A 14,861-nucleotide genomic window follows, 5' to 3' on the forward strand; every position below is an offset into this window, starting at 1 on the left:
AATGAGTCGCTAATTATGTAAAACAGCAGGGGAGGGTGGAGTAATCAACTGATTGTCAAAAACTTAACGCTAAAAAACTTGGTTACGTATAAAAAGAAGAGTTTGGGCCAAGCCGCCCTCTGAGAACACCACGAACCACTGCATAGATTGAGGCAATGAGTGCAGTAAGAGGAACTCAATATATTAATCAAATACAAACCCACTGTACAAAACGCTTCCTTTTTTTATAAAACCTGTTCACAAAAATAGTGCAAAACGTCGGGCACCAGCGGGGATTGGGGGGGGGCTGGCATTTGGAATGACAAAACTTTGGTTGAAGAGGGGCAGGGCCGGGCCTGCCTGCGCGGCGGCTGGGCTCAGGGAGGGCAGGCAGGGGCAGGCAGCGGCTCCCGGGCAGCACAGGCAGCTTTTCCCTGCTGGGCAGCAACTCCAGGAGGGCTTTTGGCCAGAGGAGGGGAGCGAGCAGCAGGGCTGGGGTCAGTGCTGGGGCAGGGGGAAGAGGCAAACGGCACGACGCAAAAGCAGGATGCGTTAACGCAGCAGAAGGGGAGGGGGGGGGAACCGGGGGACCCTCCGCTGTGCTCTGCCTGGGGCTAGAGCTTCCCGGCCGAGGGGAGCCCAGGGGTGCTAGTGGCTCCGAATCCCTCCAGGCACGTCGGGTTTGTGCAAGTGCTGTATTCGATTCCAGTAAGAAGTACCGTCAGGCTCAGGAAGCAGGGAGAGGAGAAGGAGCTCCCGAGCCCCCGCCAGCCCCTTAGGTCAGGCGGATCCCGAGCACTTGTTCCAGTTCCTGCCGACGCTGCTGGACCTGGAGGAGACGAAGGCACTCAGGCAGGGAGAGGGGTGGCCCCAAGGACCCCCCCTGCACCATCCCAGTGCGCTGCAGCACCCCACGGGCATGGCCCGGAGCCCACCTTGGCAAAGATGTGTCTGCCCACAGCCTCCTGCGCCCAGGGCTGCTGGTAGAACTCGGCCCGCCGCTCCTCCTCGGGGTTCCCGATCACGTCCGTTATGATCTGAGTAAGACACGGGGTGAGGGCTGAGGTCAGACACTCCCCTTCCCCCTGCCGCCCCTTGCTCTGCCCAGCCCCAGGGTTTTACCTTGAGGTCCCTCCTCTGGGATTTGATCCACTCCTGGATGAAATCCTGCGGGTTGTTGCTGAAGCTCAGCATGAAATCACGCTGCGTCTTCAGCTGGTTGATGGATTCGATGGTCTCGTGAATCTAAGGAGATGACGAGGGGTGAGAGGCAGCTCTGTGTGTGTGTGTGTGTCCCCAGAACAGAACACCAAGCTCCCCCCAGCCCTGTGGTGCAGCCTCTAAGTGCCACCCTGGCTGAGCAGCACCCCCCCCCTGCCTCGCAGGGGTCCCCCCACCTTGGCATCCAGGGAGGCGATCTCCTGCTGGTTGGTGGTGGAAGCCAGGAAGTTGCTCATCTGAGCTTTCAGGGGATCGTCCACCTCCACATCGATGTCATAGCAGGCAGTCTTCTTCTGGTCATTGGGGTCCACGCTGTGGGGGGGAACACCAGGGTGTTTGGGGCAGGGGGGGGCAACGAACAACAGGGTGTTGGGGGGGGGAAGACATCCTCAGCTCCACCCTGCTGTAGGGGTGGTGGACTCCCCCAACAGCCACACGAGCACCCTGCTGACTGCCCCAAGAACCCCCCAAATTTATTTGCTTGATTCTCCCCCTCCCAGGTGATTTGTGCTCGCTGCTGCTTTGGGCTGGAGCCCTCCCAGCCCCTGCAGGTTCTGCCCTCTCCCCTACCTGATGGTGTGGTTGATGATGATGGGGTCTGGGTGCTGCAGGAGCCCCGCCAGCTTCATGGGGATCTCAGAGAAGCGCATGCGGACGCAGTTAAAGATCTGGAGGGGCAAAGCAGAGCGGTTGCTGCCTGTGGCAGGGCCTCCTTCCACCCGTCACAAAGGGCCAGGCAGGAGGCGGGGAAACCCCCCAGCCCTGGTTTGTGCATGGCAAGTTGATGAATGTAAGCCAGGGCCTGGGGAAGGGGCATAAATTGAGCCTGGGCAGTCTGGAGCGTGTTGCGAGGCAGAAAAGATGCTTTTTCTGGCCTTCCTGGGGACAGGAAGGGCGCTCTGCTCCCAGCAAAGCGTGCTGGCGCCGCAGGGCAAGGGCTGACCTGGCGGAAGTAGCGGTTGCAGTTGATGTACTCCTTCTCGTGACTGTCCTGCAGCTTGTTGTGTTTGATGTAGAGCCAGAGCGCCTGCATGATGCTGGCGCGGGTCTGGGTGTGCACCCCGAGCAGGCGAGCCAGGCGAGGGTCCAGTTTGTACTGTGGTGGCTGCAGGGACACGGAGGGTGAATGAAGGGGGTCTGCCTGGCCCTCGGAAGGGCCCCTCCTCTGAGCGCAGCGTCCTTGCGTCACCACAGGCTGTGAGGTCCGTGCGTGGAGCTCTCAGTGCTCCTTTCTACCCCCACAGCCCCCCAACAGCCTCATACAAGGCCCTGCCCCAGCTCAGGCCCATTGTCCCCCCTCAGACTGCCCCATACAGTGCTGGAGGAAGGGCACGGCCAGCACCCGCGTGGCCCCAGGGCACCTACCTGGTGATCCAGCATGAGCAGCAGAGTGCATTTCACATTGACGTCGCCGGGACGCTTCACTTGGAAGCCGTCAGTCTCCTGGGTTGTGGGCAGCCGGTGCCACTACGAGACACCAAGGGGACACCAGTCAGCTCCAGGACCGTGATTTTGTGTCTGCAGCCAGGCGCAGAGAGCGCCGGTGCTCGGGCGTAGTGCAGGGGTCTGACAGAGGCAGAGAGCCTGGACCCCACCCCGGGCAGGCCCTGGGAGTCTGACCCTGGGGGGCTTCAGCCGAGAGCCCACCCAGTCCAACGGATACAGGTTGATGTGCTCAGCGCAGAGGGAGTTTGGATGGGCTGGGGGAGTTTACAGCCCTGAGCACTTGATGTGAAGAGCTCAAACAGCTCCTGGAGTCACTGCGGGATCAATCCTGTCTCAGCCACTGTGGGGGATGCGCATCAGAGCTGTGCACAAACCATCCTGTATGTGAAGGGGATTCACCCCCACCACAGAAATAAACATTTCCCAGGGGGAAAAGCATGAGGTGGGTGCAGAGAAAGCTGGCAGGAGCACCCAAAAAGGTCTGATCCCACTCACAGGCAGTGCTTAATCTCCCCGAGGACCTTCCTGCCAGGCAGCAGGGCAGACCCCTCTTCCCACCCGGCGCTGGGATGTAGAGATGAGCCTTTCTGTGGCAGCACCACCCATCCCGGGCCTCACTTTTGCAAATCTGTGGGACCTGGGACTGCCCAAGCTGCGCCTCAGAGCTACGTCCTCGCTGCAGCCCCACACCTCTCAGCTCCAGCTGTGCACTTGTGGATGTGAGGGGGTTAAGAGCTGAGCAGGCAGCAGTCACTGCCAGGAGACATCACACCAGCCAGGGAAGAAAACACAGCTGTAAACTTGAGCCTGGAAAGCGTGGCAGTGTGGAACCCCAGGCAGGGCTTGGCACCGCTCCGCAGCACCCAACAGCCCCTCGCTCAGCCCCCGCTGGCAGCAGGACAGGCACTGGGCTGGGGAGCCAAGCACCCACAGGGTAAGGGGCAGGGCCACCCCCCCCCCCCCGTCCCCGCTGGGCTAACGGCTCCCCCCACCCTGCCCGGGGTGCAGAGCCAGCCCCACAGCGCCACCGCCAGCCTCCCGTCTCACCTCCACCAGATGGTTGTCTGGCCCGTACAGCTCTTTGTCCAGCTCGATGACGAGGCTCTTGAAAAAGGAGGAGAACTTCCTCTTCTGCTTGCTCGGCTGCAAAACAGAGCGGACAGACTTGGCCTGACCCCACCAGCCAGGGAGGGCCCCAGCCCCAACACGGCCGCCAGCACCCAGCAAGCAGAGAGCCGTGTCCCCCCCCCGCCCAGCCCTCAGCTCCGAGCACCAGCTCATCCCAGCCCATATCCTTACGTCCTCCAGCAGTTTGCCCTCCACACGTAGCTCCCAGGAGGCCACGCGCTCGCCACCCTCCCCTTCTTCTTTGGCTGGGGTGAAAGTGTTGGAGATGTAAATCCTCAGCTTCCGCTTTTGCTGTGGAATAGGGAAACAGAGGGGGGGGATGCTCAGGGTGAGAGGGTGACTGCCAGCACCCACAGCACCACCCACTTCATAGCTCCCCACCCCACCCATCTGCTCGCCCTCCCAGCCAGGGCTGCCACGTACCGTCAGCGGCTTCTTAATGGCCTCCTGAATCTCCATCCTCTTCCGAGCGATGGTTTGGTCCAGCTTGCGCTCAAAGGCGAGGAGGTCCATGTAGGCCTGGGATTCTGGGACCAGTTCCCGGATCTGTCAAACAGCAGTGATCCGTGCTGGGGTGGGGCTGCATCCCCCCCCACCAGCCCCAGCAACACTACTGGTGTTGGGCTGACACACCAAGGAGTCACCGAGGGACGAGTCCAGCACAACAGCATCAATTTGTCATTTTAAACAAAGGCTACAGCCCTGCAAAGCTCTCCCCAAGTCACAGAGCTGTACTGCAGACCTCAGTCACTGTGCCCAGCAGCCTGCCTCGTGTCACAGGCGGGTAATTTAACCCTGGACTGTCAAGAGGGACCTCCCAGGAGAGGCTTAGGGTCCTCTCTTGGGGTCCCCACCCCAAGCCACTGTTCCTCCTTGCTTGCTCAAAGTCTTTCTTGTCCAACTTATGCACATCCCAAACCTCCTGCTGCCCCCAAGGAAGAGACAGAAATCTTCCCGGTCAGCTTGGGACTGAGCAGCAATGCCCAGCGAGCAGGATGTGGCCCAGTGAGATCCTCCTCCTTGTAGGGACCTCATCACCCCAGCTGCCCTGGGAAGGCAGCACGGATGCACCACCTCCCCCCAGCAGCTCAGCTCCTTCCCCACACACCGAGGCAGCACTCACCCTCTGCGGCAGAACCTTGTCAGCCATCTTCCTCCTCTTCACCCTGAAAAAAGCACAGAGACAGGCAAAAAAAAGCGACACTGCAGCTCTCACAGGACATCTTGCTGCCTGCCCACTGGGAAGCTGCTGCATGCTCAAGGCTCCTGCTGCAGTGAACAGGTCTAGGGGGGCAGGTCCCCTTTGGGGCTGCTCTGTGTGACAGGGACTTTGGACTCGCAGGAGGGGAGCAAAGAAAGGCTGTAGGAGCATCTAGACCACAAGACCTTGGATCAGTGCCGGAAAGCAAATGAGTAAGAGAATATATCCCTGTGGGCAAGCCAAGATGACTCCAGGGGGGAAGGTGTTGGATGTCTACAGCCTATCACCAGGGAAGAAAATCCAGTCCCTGGCTTCAGCTTGCTTCACTGCTGCTGCTCGCTAAAGGTGCTGCAGGGCAGGAGCAAGGAGAAGGTAGTACAAGGCACAGCTGTGGCTGCAGGACAGCCAGAGAGGAAATTCAGGAATGAAGTGGCCATCAAATTCTCCCAGTGCTACAAACCAAAGCTCAGTTCCAGGAGCTCACTTAGAAACAGCTCAAACCAAACCAACCTTGCCACAGTGGGGCTGAAATCACCATGGGCAGAGGAAGCAGAGAGGCCTCGAGAGCCACAGCATGGCTGCAGCCTCGCTCAAGAGCCATTTTAGCTCTCTCCGAGCTTGTAATACCCTGTCAGACCACAGGGCCCTGGGCTCTCCTCCCCCACTTCATGCTGCAGGCTCCTGCCCTCCCCCCGTCACCCTGAGCCCACCCTGATGCCCCATTAAATTCACAATCAATGCCTGGATAAATGGGAAAACACTCTCCTCCCATTCGCTGCACATGTAAGAGCTGAGGCAGAGTCCAGCAGGCAAAGGGAAGTCCCTTTCCCTTGGCAGCATGTGAAGCAGCAGGGCAGCAAACGTGGGCATCCGTGCTGCCATCACGAGGTGTCCAAGGTACAGCGGCTGCCCCAGGGCTGCTCGAGCAGGAGGACACCTCTGGAGGGCAGCCCTAGCTAAGGGGGGGGTCAGAGTGCTTCTCTGAGCTCTTCTTGCTGTATTAAATGCTTCCTGCCCTGCAGGGTTTGGCCACCCCATTAGCAACTGGCAGTTCCCGATCCCTTGATCCGCAGCCAGCCGGGAGCAGGGATGCTCAACCAGCCGAGCATGGCTGATCCCACACAGCCTGCCCCCGGGAGCGGAGCCGCAGCCTTATCTGGCCACTGACGTCCTTGCTCGGTGGCAAGCTGCCCCTTGTCCTTAATCCCCAGCTGGCTCTGGGGCACCGAACGGATGCACAGCTGCTGCGCAGGGGCTGTGATGCCCTGCGGAGGGATCACGGAGCCAAGCGAGCCCTGCCACACAGCCAGGGCAGGGAACGGGACCTGAGCGTCCACTGGGGCCAAGGGACCCTGCCCTGAGAAACAGCTTCCAGAGTAAAGGGATTAGCAGCATTGTAAACAAGCAAGGAGCTGCTGGCAGAGCCCCACGGCTCGATGAGACCAGCCCCACAAACCATCCTACTGAGACCACAGCTCCGGGGAGTGTCTCTACAACCTGCCACCCCCGTGCCCCGCTTCATGTCTGAGCCTGCCAGAGCCAGCACGAACCCCCGTGAGAAGGGGAAAGACCCTGAGGAGCTGGTGCTGGGGTCTCTGGCAAGCACAAATGCGTGCGATGAGGCTTTTCAGTTATGGGCATGGAGCTCAGAGCGCGGGGAAGCTGCAAGCTGAGCGATCTCTGCCCCCAGCTCGCCCCTCTGCAGCAGGGCAGGGAGCTGCAGGCGTCTGCGGTGAAGCGCAACCAGGACCCAGCGGGTCAAACCGTCTGCCTCCAGCCTGCTGCGGGCGCCCGTCCTGGCGCGGGAGGGTGCCGGCCCCTTACCCTCTCCTCTGGGTGGCCAGCGGTGGCTGCGCCTGGGGGGTCAGCAGGCGCTTCCTGAAGGGGTCCATCATGGACTGCGGCAGGCCGGGTCTCATCGGGGAGGCTGCTCCGTACGGGGGGGCTCCCGGTGGTCCCACCTGCAGCCCTGCCATGGGCATCCGGCTGCCGGGCGGCATCCCGGGGCGCTAGTGGGGAAAAGGAGAAAGCGTGAGTGTTAAACACTGCCCTGCGAGGGGGCTTGAACTTTGCTGGGGGCCAGCAGATGCCATCCGCCCTCTCGCTTTTTCCCCGGGAGAGATTCCCAAGGCCATACCCCGAGGTGCAGGTGAGGGGCAGGGCAGGGAGGAGGGAAGGACATCAGGAGCTGCAGCCTTCCTTGCTGCAGGAAGAGTGACAAAAAAAGCAGAACCAGGACGAGCAGAAGCCACTGACCGCAGGGGAAGCCCGGGGCTGCCAGCCGGCACAAAGCTGAAGCCACGCGTGGCCCTGAGCCACCAGCACGCAGCAGGACCTGGAGCATCACGAGGCCCCATCACGAGGGTCATCGGCTTCACCCTGGGGACAGCAGGGGCTGCAGCGTGGGCTGTGCCGTGGGTTCCTCTCCGGAAAGCAGCAGTGCTGGCAGGCACAAGGCCTGGGAGGGGAGCGGGACAATCCCACTTCCTACCGGCACCGGTCCTGAGGCTGGCAGGCAGGCAGGCAGCCGAGTGCAGGGGATGGAGGCAAGAGCTCATCCGCTGCCAGCACACCAGCTCCCATCCTTCCCCCTCCAGGGGCCCAGAAAGGGCATTTACAAGCCACAAAGCAACACCTAACCACTCCTGCAAGGGGTCCCAACCCAGGGCAGCACTTACAGCCCCTCTGCATCCCTTGGAGCAGAGCGGTTTGCAAGCTACCACCCACTCTGCTGGCTCACAGATGCCACCAGGTCTATGTCCCCACGCATCCCCCCAGGGCCCTCGGCAATGGGTCACAGCACCCCACAACCCGCTGGCTGCCCCTACGTGCCCCAGCCTGCTTCACCGGCCAGCCGAGCCAACAGCCTCCCGGGATCCTTTGATCCTCAAGCTCCCTGTTGCCAAGATTGGAGGCTGGGAGAGCCACCAAGCCAGCAGAGCAACATTTCTCCCCTGCCGCAGGCTCCTCAACGTGCCAGGACATCCCCCACAGCCCCCCTCCCACCACCCTGCCAGGGCACACGGCCATGCCATGGAAGAGTGCTAACGAAGCCACCTCGTTATCCCAAAAGAGCCCAGCAAGGCAACACCATGAACTTACAAGCTTATCCGCATATGGGCATTAATTTCAGTGCAAACCCCAGGCAGGGGCGAGCTGGGAGCACAAGACCACCTTTGCAGCTTTTACAGGCAGGCTCAGAGCTGTACCAGGGGGGTTGGTTTGATGGCAGCTGGAGCCAAAACACACTCACCTCCTCCCTGAAAAGCTGGTAAACACAAAACCAAGAGCTTGAGTTGCTCCTACTCCGGAGCCCAAGGCCACAGGTGTCTCCACAAGTGGGAGATCCTGAAAACATCCCAAGCGCTGCGTGGAGAAGCGCATTGCGGCTGGAAAGTCAAGCAGCAGCGGGCCGCAGGATTAGTGCCACACGTCAAAATTCAAAAACACACAGACAAAGAGTGAGCTGAGCCCGTTACACAACCAAATACTGCCTCCACGTTTGCCCAGCCTTCCTTTGAAGCAGCATCTCCAGAGCCTGGGCTCACTAACCTGCCCTTGCTACAAGGCAGGAGTCTGCTTCTTCCTCCTAACAGCCCCCAGATGTTTCTCTCCTTTTGATCGGCCACGTTTGCGCAATTCCTCGTGACAAGCAGGACTGCACAGACATCGCCAAGAGCCGACCGCAGCCAGCAGCACCTCCTCTTTTGCCAAGAATCACAAGGCAAGAACCCAGTTTCTCCAGGTTTATCAAGAAATCCTCCGTGGCAGGGTTGGGAGGAGAGGCAGCACCAAGATCCACACCCTTTATAAAATTAAAACACACAGGTACAGAGTAAATACTGTTTGCCAGTACAGCGTGGCTACAGAAGGACTGTGCTCCCACAACTGTGCTGACTCACCTGCAAGGGCTTCTGGAGAACAGATAAGCCATGAGAAGAAGCTGCAAAACTTTTCATCAGAAATTCGGGAGCCCCAAGAAAAGCTGTGTAGTGCTGAGGCTGCAAACAGTCACCTGCAGCTCCCGAGAGCCACTGGAGTGTGGAGAAGACAGATGGCTTTTGGGGAAACCTCTGCCCCTGGGTGTTTCTCAAGCCCACACAGGAGACAGAGATCAGTGTCACAGGGAAACTGGTCTGAAGGTCAGGGAGGTTCCCTACATGACAGTGTATGACAATGCAACCCCTTCCCTGCACGCGCCAACAGCAGAACCGCTGTCAGCAGCCTGCCTGGACTAAGAGGTGGTGTCACGACCAGCTCCCATCCTCCAGCCAGGGCAGCTCTCACCACCATCGTGCCCTGAGGTATCTCCTACCTCCCTCTGCCACTCCACGGGGGTCACATTTCTGATCTATCCCTGAAACGAGATTTGAAGGCTGGCTGAAGTCAGTCTTTGACAGCTCGACTTCAGCAGGAACACCTTGTGCAAGGTCTCCCACGTGTCCATCTGCTCTTTGGAGGGCGAGAGACTGCTCGGTTGCAAGAAGCAGAGACAATTCTGTCGGCAGGGAGAGATTCAGCGCAAGGATGAACGGATCTGTCATACTTAAGACTTTAACGTCACCTCCACAAACATTTGAGAACCATCAGCCACAGCTAAGCTGCCGGGGGGGGTGAGTTCCAGCCCACCAGGGACTCGCATCTGACCACTTGGATGAACAAAAAAAGGGAAGGCAGAATCCTCCATGTGGATTATTTTTCCCCTCAGTTTCCCCTCAAGATTTGCAAAGTGCTAATGGAGAAGCCTCTTGGCAAAGCAGGGCCTGCCTCTGCCTTGTGTTCAACCAGCGACTGCCTCCCCCCCCTCGCCTCCTGCTGAAGGCTGCAGCCTCCTAAGACCCAACTCACGCAAGCACGGTGCAGCCTTAAATCTCCAGCTAAGCCACGAAGCAGCATTACAGCCCCGGTGGGGTGAAGCCTGCCTCCATCCCCGTTCGGAAGCCCTGGAAATTAGCAGGATGCAAGAGGGCTTAAATCCAGGAAATTTTATTACACCAGCTCAAACCAAGGAGACCTTCCTTAGCTCATTCCTGTCTAACACCCTTGTCCGCCCCTCTTCACCCAGGGCAGCGTTGCTGCCCCATCCCCTCCGGGTACCGCCTCATTCCCCCCCTCCCTGCCCCGCCACCCCTGCCAGTGGGGCGGACAAAGGGCAAACCTTGCAAGCTCAGCTCTGAGGAACAAGCTGGACCTTGTCCAGCCTTCCCCGCGGAGAGCGAGCGGAGCTGTTTGGAAACGGGACAGAAAACAGCTTGTTTCTGTTCCCTGCCAAAGCTGAAGGAACGAATGGGGCTGGCTGTGGTTTAGCGGTTCATCCCAGGTCAATGCACAGGCCACTTGCGTTTGGGGAGCTCTGTTGAGAGTCAGCTTCAGTTGAATCCAATGGGAGGCTGGAAGGCTTCCTGATGGACGTTCATTGGCATGACAGCAGCCTCTCTGCCTGCCAAAGGCCCCTTCTTGAGGAAGGGCAGGCCAGAAATTGGAGGCTGGTAGCAGAAATGAGAAACAAGAGGAGCAATAAATTGCAGGATGGATCTGCAAGAAGGAGTTGGGCTGAAGAGCGAGCTTGAAGAAAAGCAGCAGTTCAGAAAACAGCTCGAGAGCCTCTTGGTCTTCCTTCTGAGACCACAGCCCTTCCTTGCATCTCCCCAGTGAGGGGAAAGGCTCTTCCTGACGCCCGTCCTGGTTTGTTCCATCCAGAAAGGCGCAATCCAACTTTGTACATACTAACAGTCAGGGAACGAGAACCCACATGTGTCCTTGCCCGGGGCTTTGGGAGCTGAGCCCTGGACAGACGCCAGCTCTTCCTGCAAGTTCCTCCCCGCATGCCCAGGCAGCAGTGCTTCCCATTAGGACAGATGCAGACCCAAACCCTGTTTAAACAGGATTTGAGCTCCACGCCAGGCTGGTCTCAAGGAGAGCTCGGCTGCCTAAAGCCACCGCTCAACCCAGGGCTTTGCATGGATCGGGACCAACTGAGCCCCCCCACCCAGCACACCCCAAAAGGGTGCCTTTCCTCCCTCTTTGTTCAGTCTTATCTGTGAGCAAATCCCTCTTGGGAGGGTGCCAGGAAGAGCCTGGGTTCATGCTGGCAGAGATCTTCATCCGGGAGGTGGTGGTGTTATTGAGGTGCTGTTGCACGCTGCAAGCTCTCACGCAGCTCCTTGCTCCCAACAAGCCCCCAAACTGCCCCAACACGGCTCGTCACGTTTGGAAGACCTGCTGTATTTTGATGCAGGAGGAGCTCCAGGAGTCAGATTGCTTCTCAGCTAAAAACTGTATATGAGGAAGTAGTAAATCAAAGAGAGAAGGGCAAAGCAACAGGCAAAGGCACCGAGCAGATTTAGGACACGTGCTGGCAACGTTTCAAGCACCAGCAGAGACGTCTGGGTCGAGACAAACCTGCCCGTCTGCAGCCTCAGATGTTACAGGTCGGAGAAAGGAAAGGTCACAAGGATTCAAATCATAACACGGGCATTAACGCAAGCAGGAACAAGGAACAAAGGTGTTGGGTTCTGGCTTGAAAGAGAAACTCCAGCAGCTGCTAACACAGTGTGGAGACACACACGGGAGGAGCAGAGATAGGTGCCTGGCATAAAACAACTGCCTCTGGCAGTGCTGCAGTGCTAAACTGTCCAGGGAACGGCTCCCAGAGCTCCCGAGAAGGTCCTGTGGAGGAAGATGGAGTGAGGGCCTTCAACAGCAAGTTCTGAAGATGTTGTCCACCTGGAACTTCACTGTCACATTTCCCCAAGAGACACAAAGGGTGCCGTGGTCTCCGTTGCTGCCTTCCTCCCTCGTGTTCCAAGAGGACAGCGTCCATCTGCTTTGTATCATCACTTAAGTCGAGGCTCAGTCTATGATGAAACCTGCCTTGGAAACCATCTCCCTTGGGAAGGGTGGGGTCACCCAGCCCAAGCAGCATCACAGCTTTCTGTGCAGCTCCCTGGTCCAGCTCCAGCCCTGGCTGTTGTCCCCAGGCCCCCTTCAAGCCAATCCCAATCACCCGAAGAGCAGGAACGCTGTTTTCCTCTGCTCCCAAGAAGACTGGGTGGATCTCTCCTGTACCACACTACACCCTCTCCAACATGTCCAGGCCACCCCATCTTTCACCTGGCTCCATACCAGCAGCCCACACTGCTCCAGCTCCTCCATGGGTTTCTCCACGAAGCACGACTCTGCTTTCCTTCACACTGCCGCCCGCCCAGGGACGGATCACCGAGCCGGGTTAGGAGCTGCTTGGACTGTCCCACAGAAACCAGGCCCCTTTTCGCTAGCAAGTACCAATAAACCCTTTTAATGGGGCACCTGACGAATGCTGCTTTTTGCCACCTCTGTGCATCAGCACGGGGTAACTTTGAAGCCGGATCACAGTCTGATCTCCACCACGCAGAGCCAAGCCTGCTCCCTGCCACAGCGTCAACCCGATAACTTTGGAAAAAAACTCTCCTAAGCCTGAAACTGGCACCTGAATAAACAGAAGAAAGGTTCCCTCTCTCTGAATTTACACCAGCCAGCACAACCTGGATGCTGGGGGCTGGGACTCAGCCTTGGCACCCATGCTGCTGCCAGCACAGGGACAGGGACTGGGATGGGGGCTCTGCCCGCAGACCCACCACCAAGCAGCCCGACAGCTCAGCTGATCATCCTCCTCCTGGAAAAAATCCTCTCCTTCCTGCTCCAGCATCAGATCCCAAAAGGGTCCCACATCGGTCCCAAGAGGAGTCATCCTCTTGAATTCCCTGCTTGAGCTGCCAGTAAATAACCAGCAGGCATGCAAGGATGTCAAAAGGATGAGCATATGTTTATTAATCCAGTGATTAAAGAGCTCCTAAGCGCTCGCTGGCATGGCTGAGGCCTGTTGTGTCTCCTAGTGCCCAAATAATGAAGTTCTTCATTAAGCCAGGGCATAACGGAGCGGAGAAGTCCTCCGGTATGGCAGGGACAGCCACTGGGCGGGGAGGGGCTGCTTTCCCCAGCCTGGGAATTGCAAAACAAAGGGCAGACCCCCTGGCCCATGCCCACGCAGCTCTGCCAGCACGCTACCAGCCAGACACCGCTCGTGGCCAGACGCGAGGCACAGCGCTTGCCACCAGCCCCGGGGCTCAACCGGCCCCGCCGACCCAGCCAACTCCCGTGCTGGCTCGCCGGTGCCAGGTACCGTGGTGACATCCACGCTGCGTACATCACCGCGCGCTCCCAACACCTGCCACCACCACAGCTTTACGGTCAGCAGCGGGAGAAAACAGCAAGCATATGTTATCTTCTTTACCCGCAGCGGCGAGCGGCTCCCAACTAGATTTTGCAACCTGCCGCACGGAAGGTCAGGGCAAGCGCTCGAGCGCCCGCTCGGCCTGAAACGCCTCCGAGTCGAGTTACCGTCGATTCATGCTCGGACCAGCCTCGGCTGCGCCATCTCAGTTTTCAGAGCCAGGCTTTTTGGCGTTTTTAAGGCTGCAGTGGGAAGTTATTTCCTCATTTTCTATTAATGAAGCGTACAAGCTGGAAATTCCCTCAGCTTGATTTATTTCTCAAGTTTTCATGCAAATAAGGCGGCAGCTCTGGAGAAGGCGATCGGCGGCAGATGAGAACGTGTTGCACAACTGGGCTCCTCCATTTCAAGCCTGCCTGGAAGACTCTGCTTTACACCCAAAACCTACCAACCAAAATAACAACCCCGCGCCCAAGAGCCAGCTGACAAGCTGCGCGTGTAAGGGGGAGGCAGAAACTTCACTGTATGTCAGCATATACTTTTTATAAGAGATGTTCAGGCTGGAAAATGAGTAATTATTTTGCTCTTTGAGCGCTGCTGCCTGTTCAGATTCACTTTCCCCCAACGTTAGCAAGCGCCTGGCCACCACCTGACCATCAGCTGCGTCTTAAAGATAATCACCTGCAGCACCCAACGGTCACCTCCGCTTCTGCCCGAGACGCAGATAAAGAGGTTTCAGGGCAGCTCCGTGAGCCGGGAAATGGCTGCGGGGCCGGTGCCTCACGCTTCCCCCGCTCCGGTACCCGCGGCCCGGCCCCGCGCGGCCCAGGGGACGGGCTCGCTGACGGGGCCGGAACTTTTATGGGGGTTTTGGAGAGGACGGAAAGCGAGAGCGCGGGGGGAACGGAGAGCGCGGGGGGGTCCCGGCGAACAACGGCAGGAAAGTAACGTCCCCCCCGGCGGCGGTGCGGGGGGTGCTGGGCTCCCGGGGAGATGGCGGGAGCGGCCGCTGCCCCGGCCCGCCGCGGGCCCGCAGGAGCGGGGAAGGCCCCAACGGCCGGCCCAGCGCCCTCCACCCCCCGGCGGCCCCGAGCGGGCCTCCGCGCCCCCCCCCTCACCCCCCCCCCCCCTCACCCCGAGGCCCCTCACCTGGTACTGCGCGGCGGCCGGGCCCATGGGGCGGTAGCCCGGGGCGGCGGCAGCGGCCGGAGCCGGGCTGGGGCCCCGCAGGATGGCTGGGCCGGGCCCCGGGGGCGGCGGGGCGGCGGCGGGGGGCAGCGGGCTGAGCGGGAAGGCGCCGCGGCCGGCCATGGCGGGGGGCGGGGGGCGGCCCCCGCCCGCGGTGTTTACTCGGAAACGGCGGCGGCGCCCGGAGACGGAGTCAGCGCGCGGCGCCCGCGGGCCCCTCCCCCGGCACGGCCCGGCCCTGCGCCGTGACCCCGCCCCCTGCGCCGTGACCCCGCCCCCAGAGACTCCACCCCAACCTTGGCCCCGCCTCCCAGCGGCGGAGCGTCTGTGTGAGTGTGTGTGTTTGTGTCTGTGTGAGTGTGTGTGAGAGAATGTGTGTGTGTGTGTGTGAGAGTGTGTGTGAGATTGTGAGTGTGTCTGTGTCTGTCTGTCTCTCTCTGGTCTGTCTCTCTGTGTCTGTCTGTCTCTCTGTGTCTCTCTCTCTCT

The 14,861-nt window shown here is 59.6% G+C and overlaps 1 protein-coding gene across 1 annotated transcript; it reads right to left on the reverse strand.

Annotated features, from left to right (window-relative positions):
* Positions 1–160: 160 nt before the first annotated feature.
* SMARCD2 (SWI/SNF related BAF chromatin remodeling complex subunit D2) lies at positions 161–14,512 on the reverse strand. Its single transcript, XM_074892331.1, has 13 exons — positions 14,337–14,512; positions 6,800–6,984; positions 4,898–4,940; positions 4,198–4,320; positions 3,946–4,065; positions 3,694–3,789; positions 2,566–2,667; positions 2,144–2,305; positions 1,771–1,868; positions 1,377–1,512; positions 1,102–1,224; positions 915–1,016; positions 161–808 (listed from the first exon to the last, which is right to left on the reverse strand). Exons 1-13 carry the CDS (start codon positions 14,496–14,498, stop codon positions 755–757), a joined length of 1,506 nt encoding a protein of 501 aa, XP_074748432.1. The 5' UTR covers positions 14,499–14,512; the 3' UTR covers positions 161–754.
* Positions 14,513–14,861: the final 349 nt, after the last annotated feature.

This window comes from Strix uralensis, chromosome 22 (genome assembly GCF_047716275.1).
Source record: "Strix uralensis isolate ZFMK-TIS-50842 chromosome 22, bStrUra1, whole genome shotgun sequence".
Classification (NCBI taxonomy): Eukaryota; Metazoa; Chordata; class Aves; order Strigiformes; family Strigidae; genus Strix; species Strix uralensis.

What these genes read in the sequence shown, in the direction of transcription:
- SMARCD2 (XM_074892331.1), bottom strand. Translation starts at nt 14,498, where the DNA reads ATGGCCGGCCGCGGCGCCTTCCCGCTCAGCCCGCTGCCCCCCGCCGCC. An exon ending in GCAACCGCTACTTCCGCCAG is followed by an intron (nt 1,869 to 2,143) that starts GTCAGCCCTTGC and finishes TTGCCCCTCCAG; the next exon opens with ATCTTTAACTGCGTCCGCAT. An exon ending in TCGCCTCCCTGGATGCCAAG is followed by an intron (nt 1,225 to 1,376) that starts GTGGGGGGACCC and finishes TCATCTCCTTAG; the next exon opens with ATTCACGAGACCATCGAATC.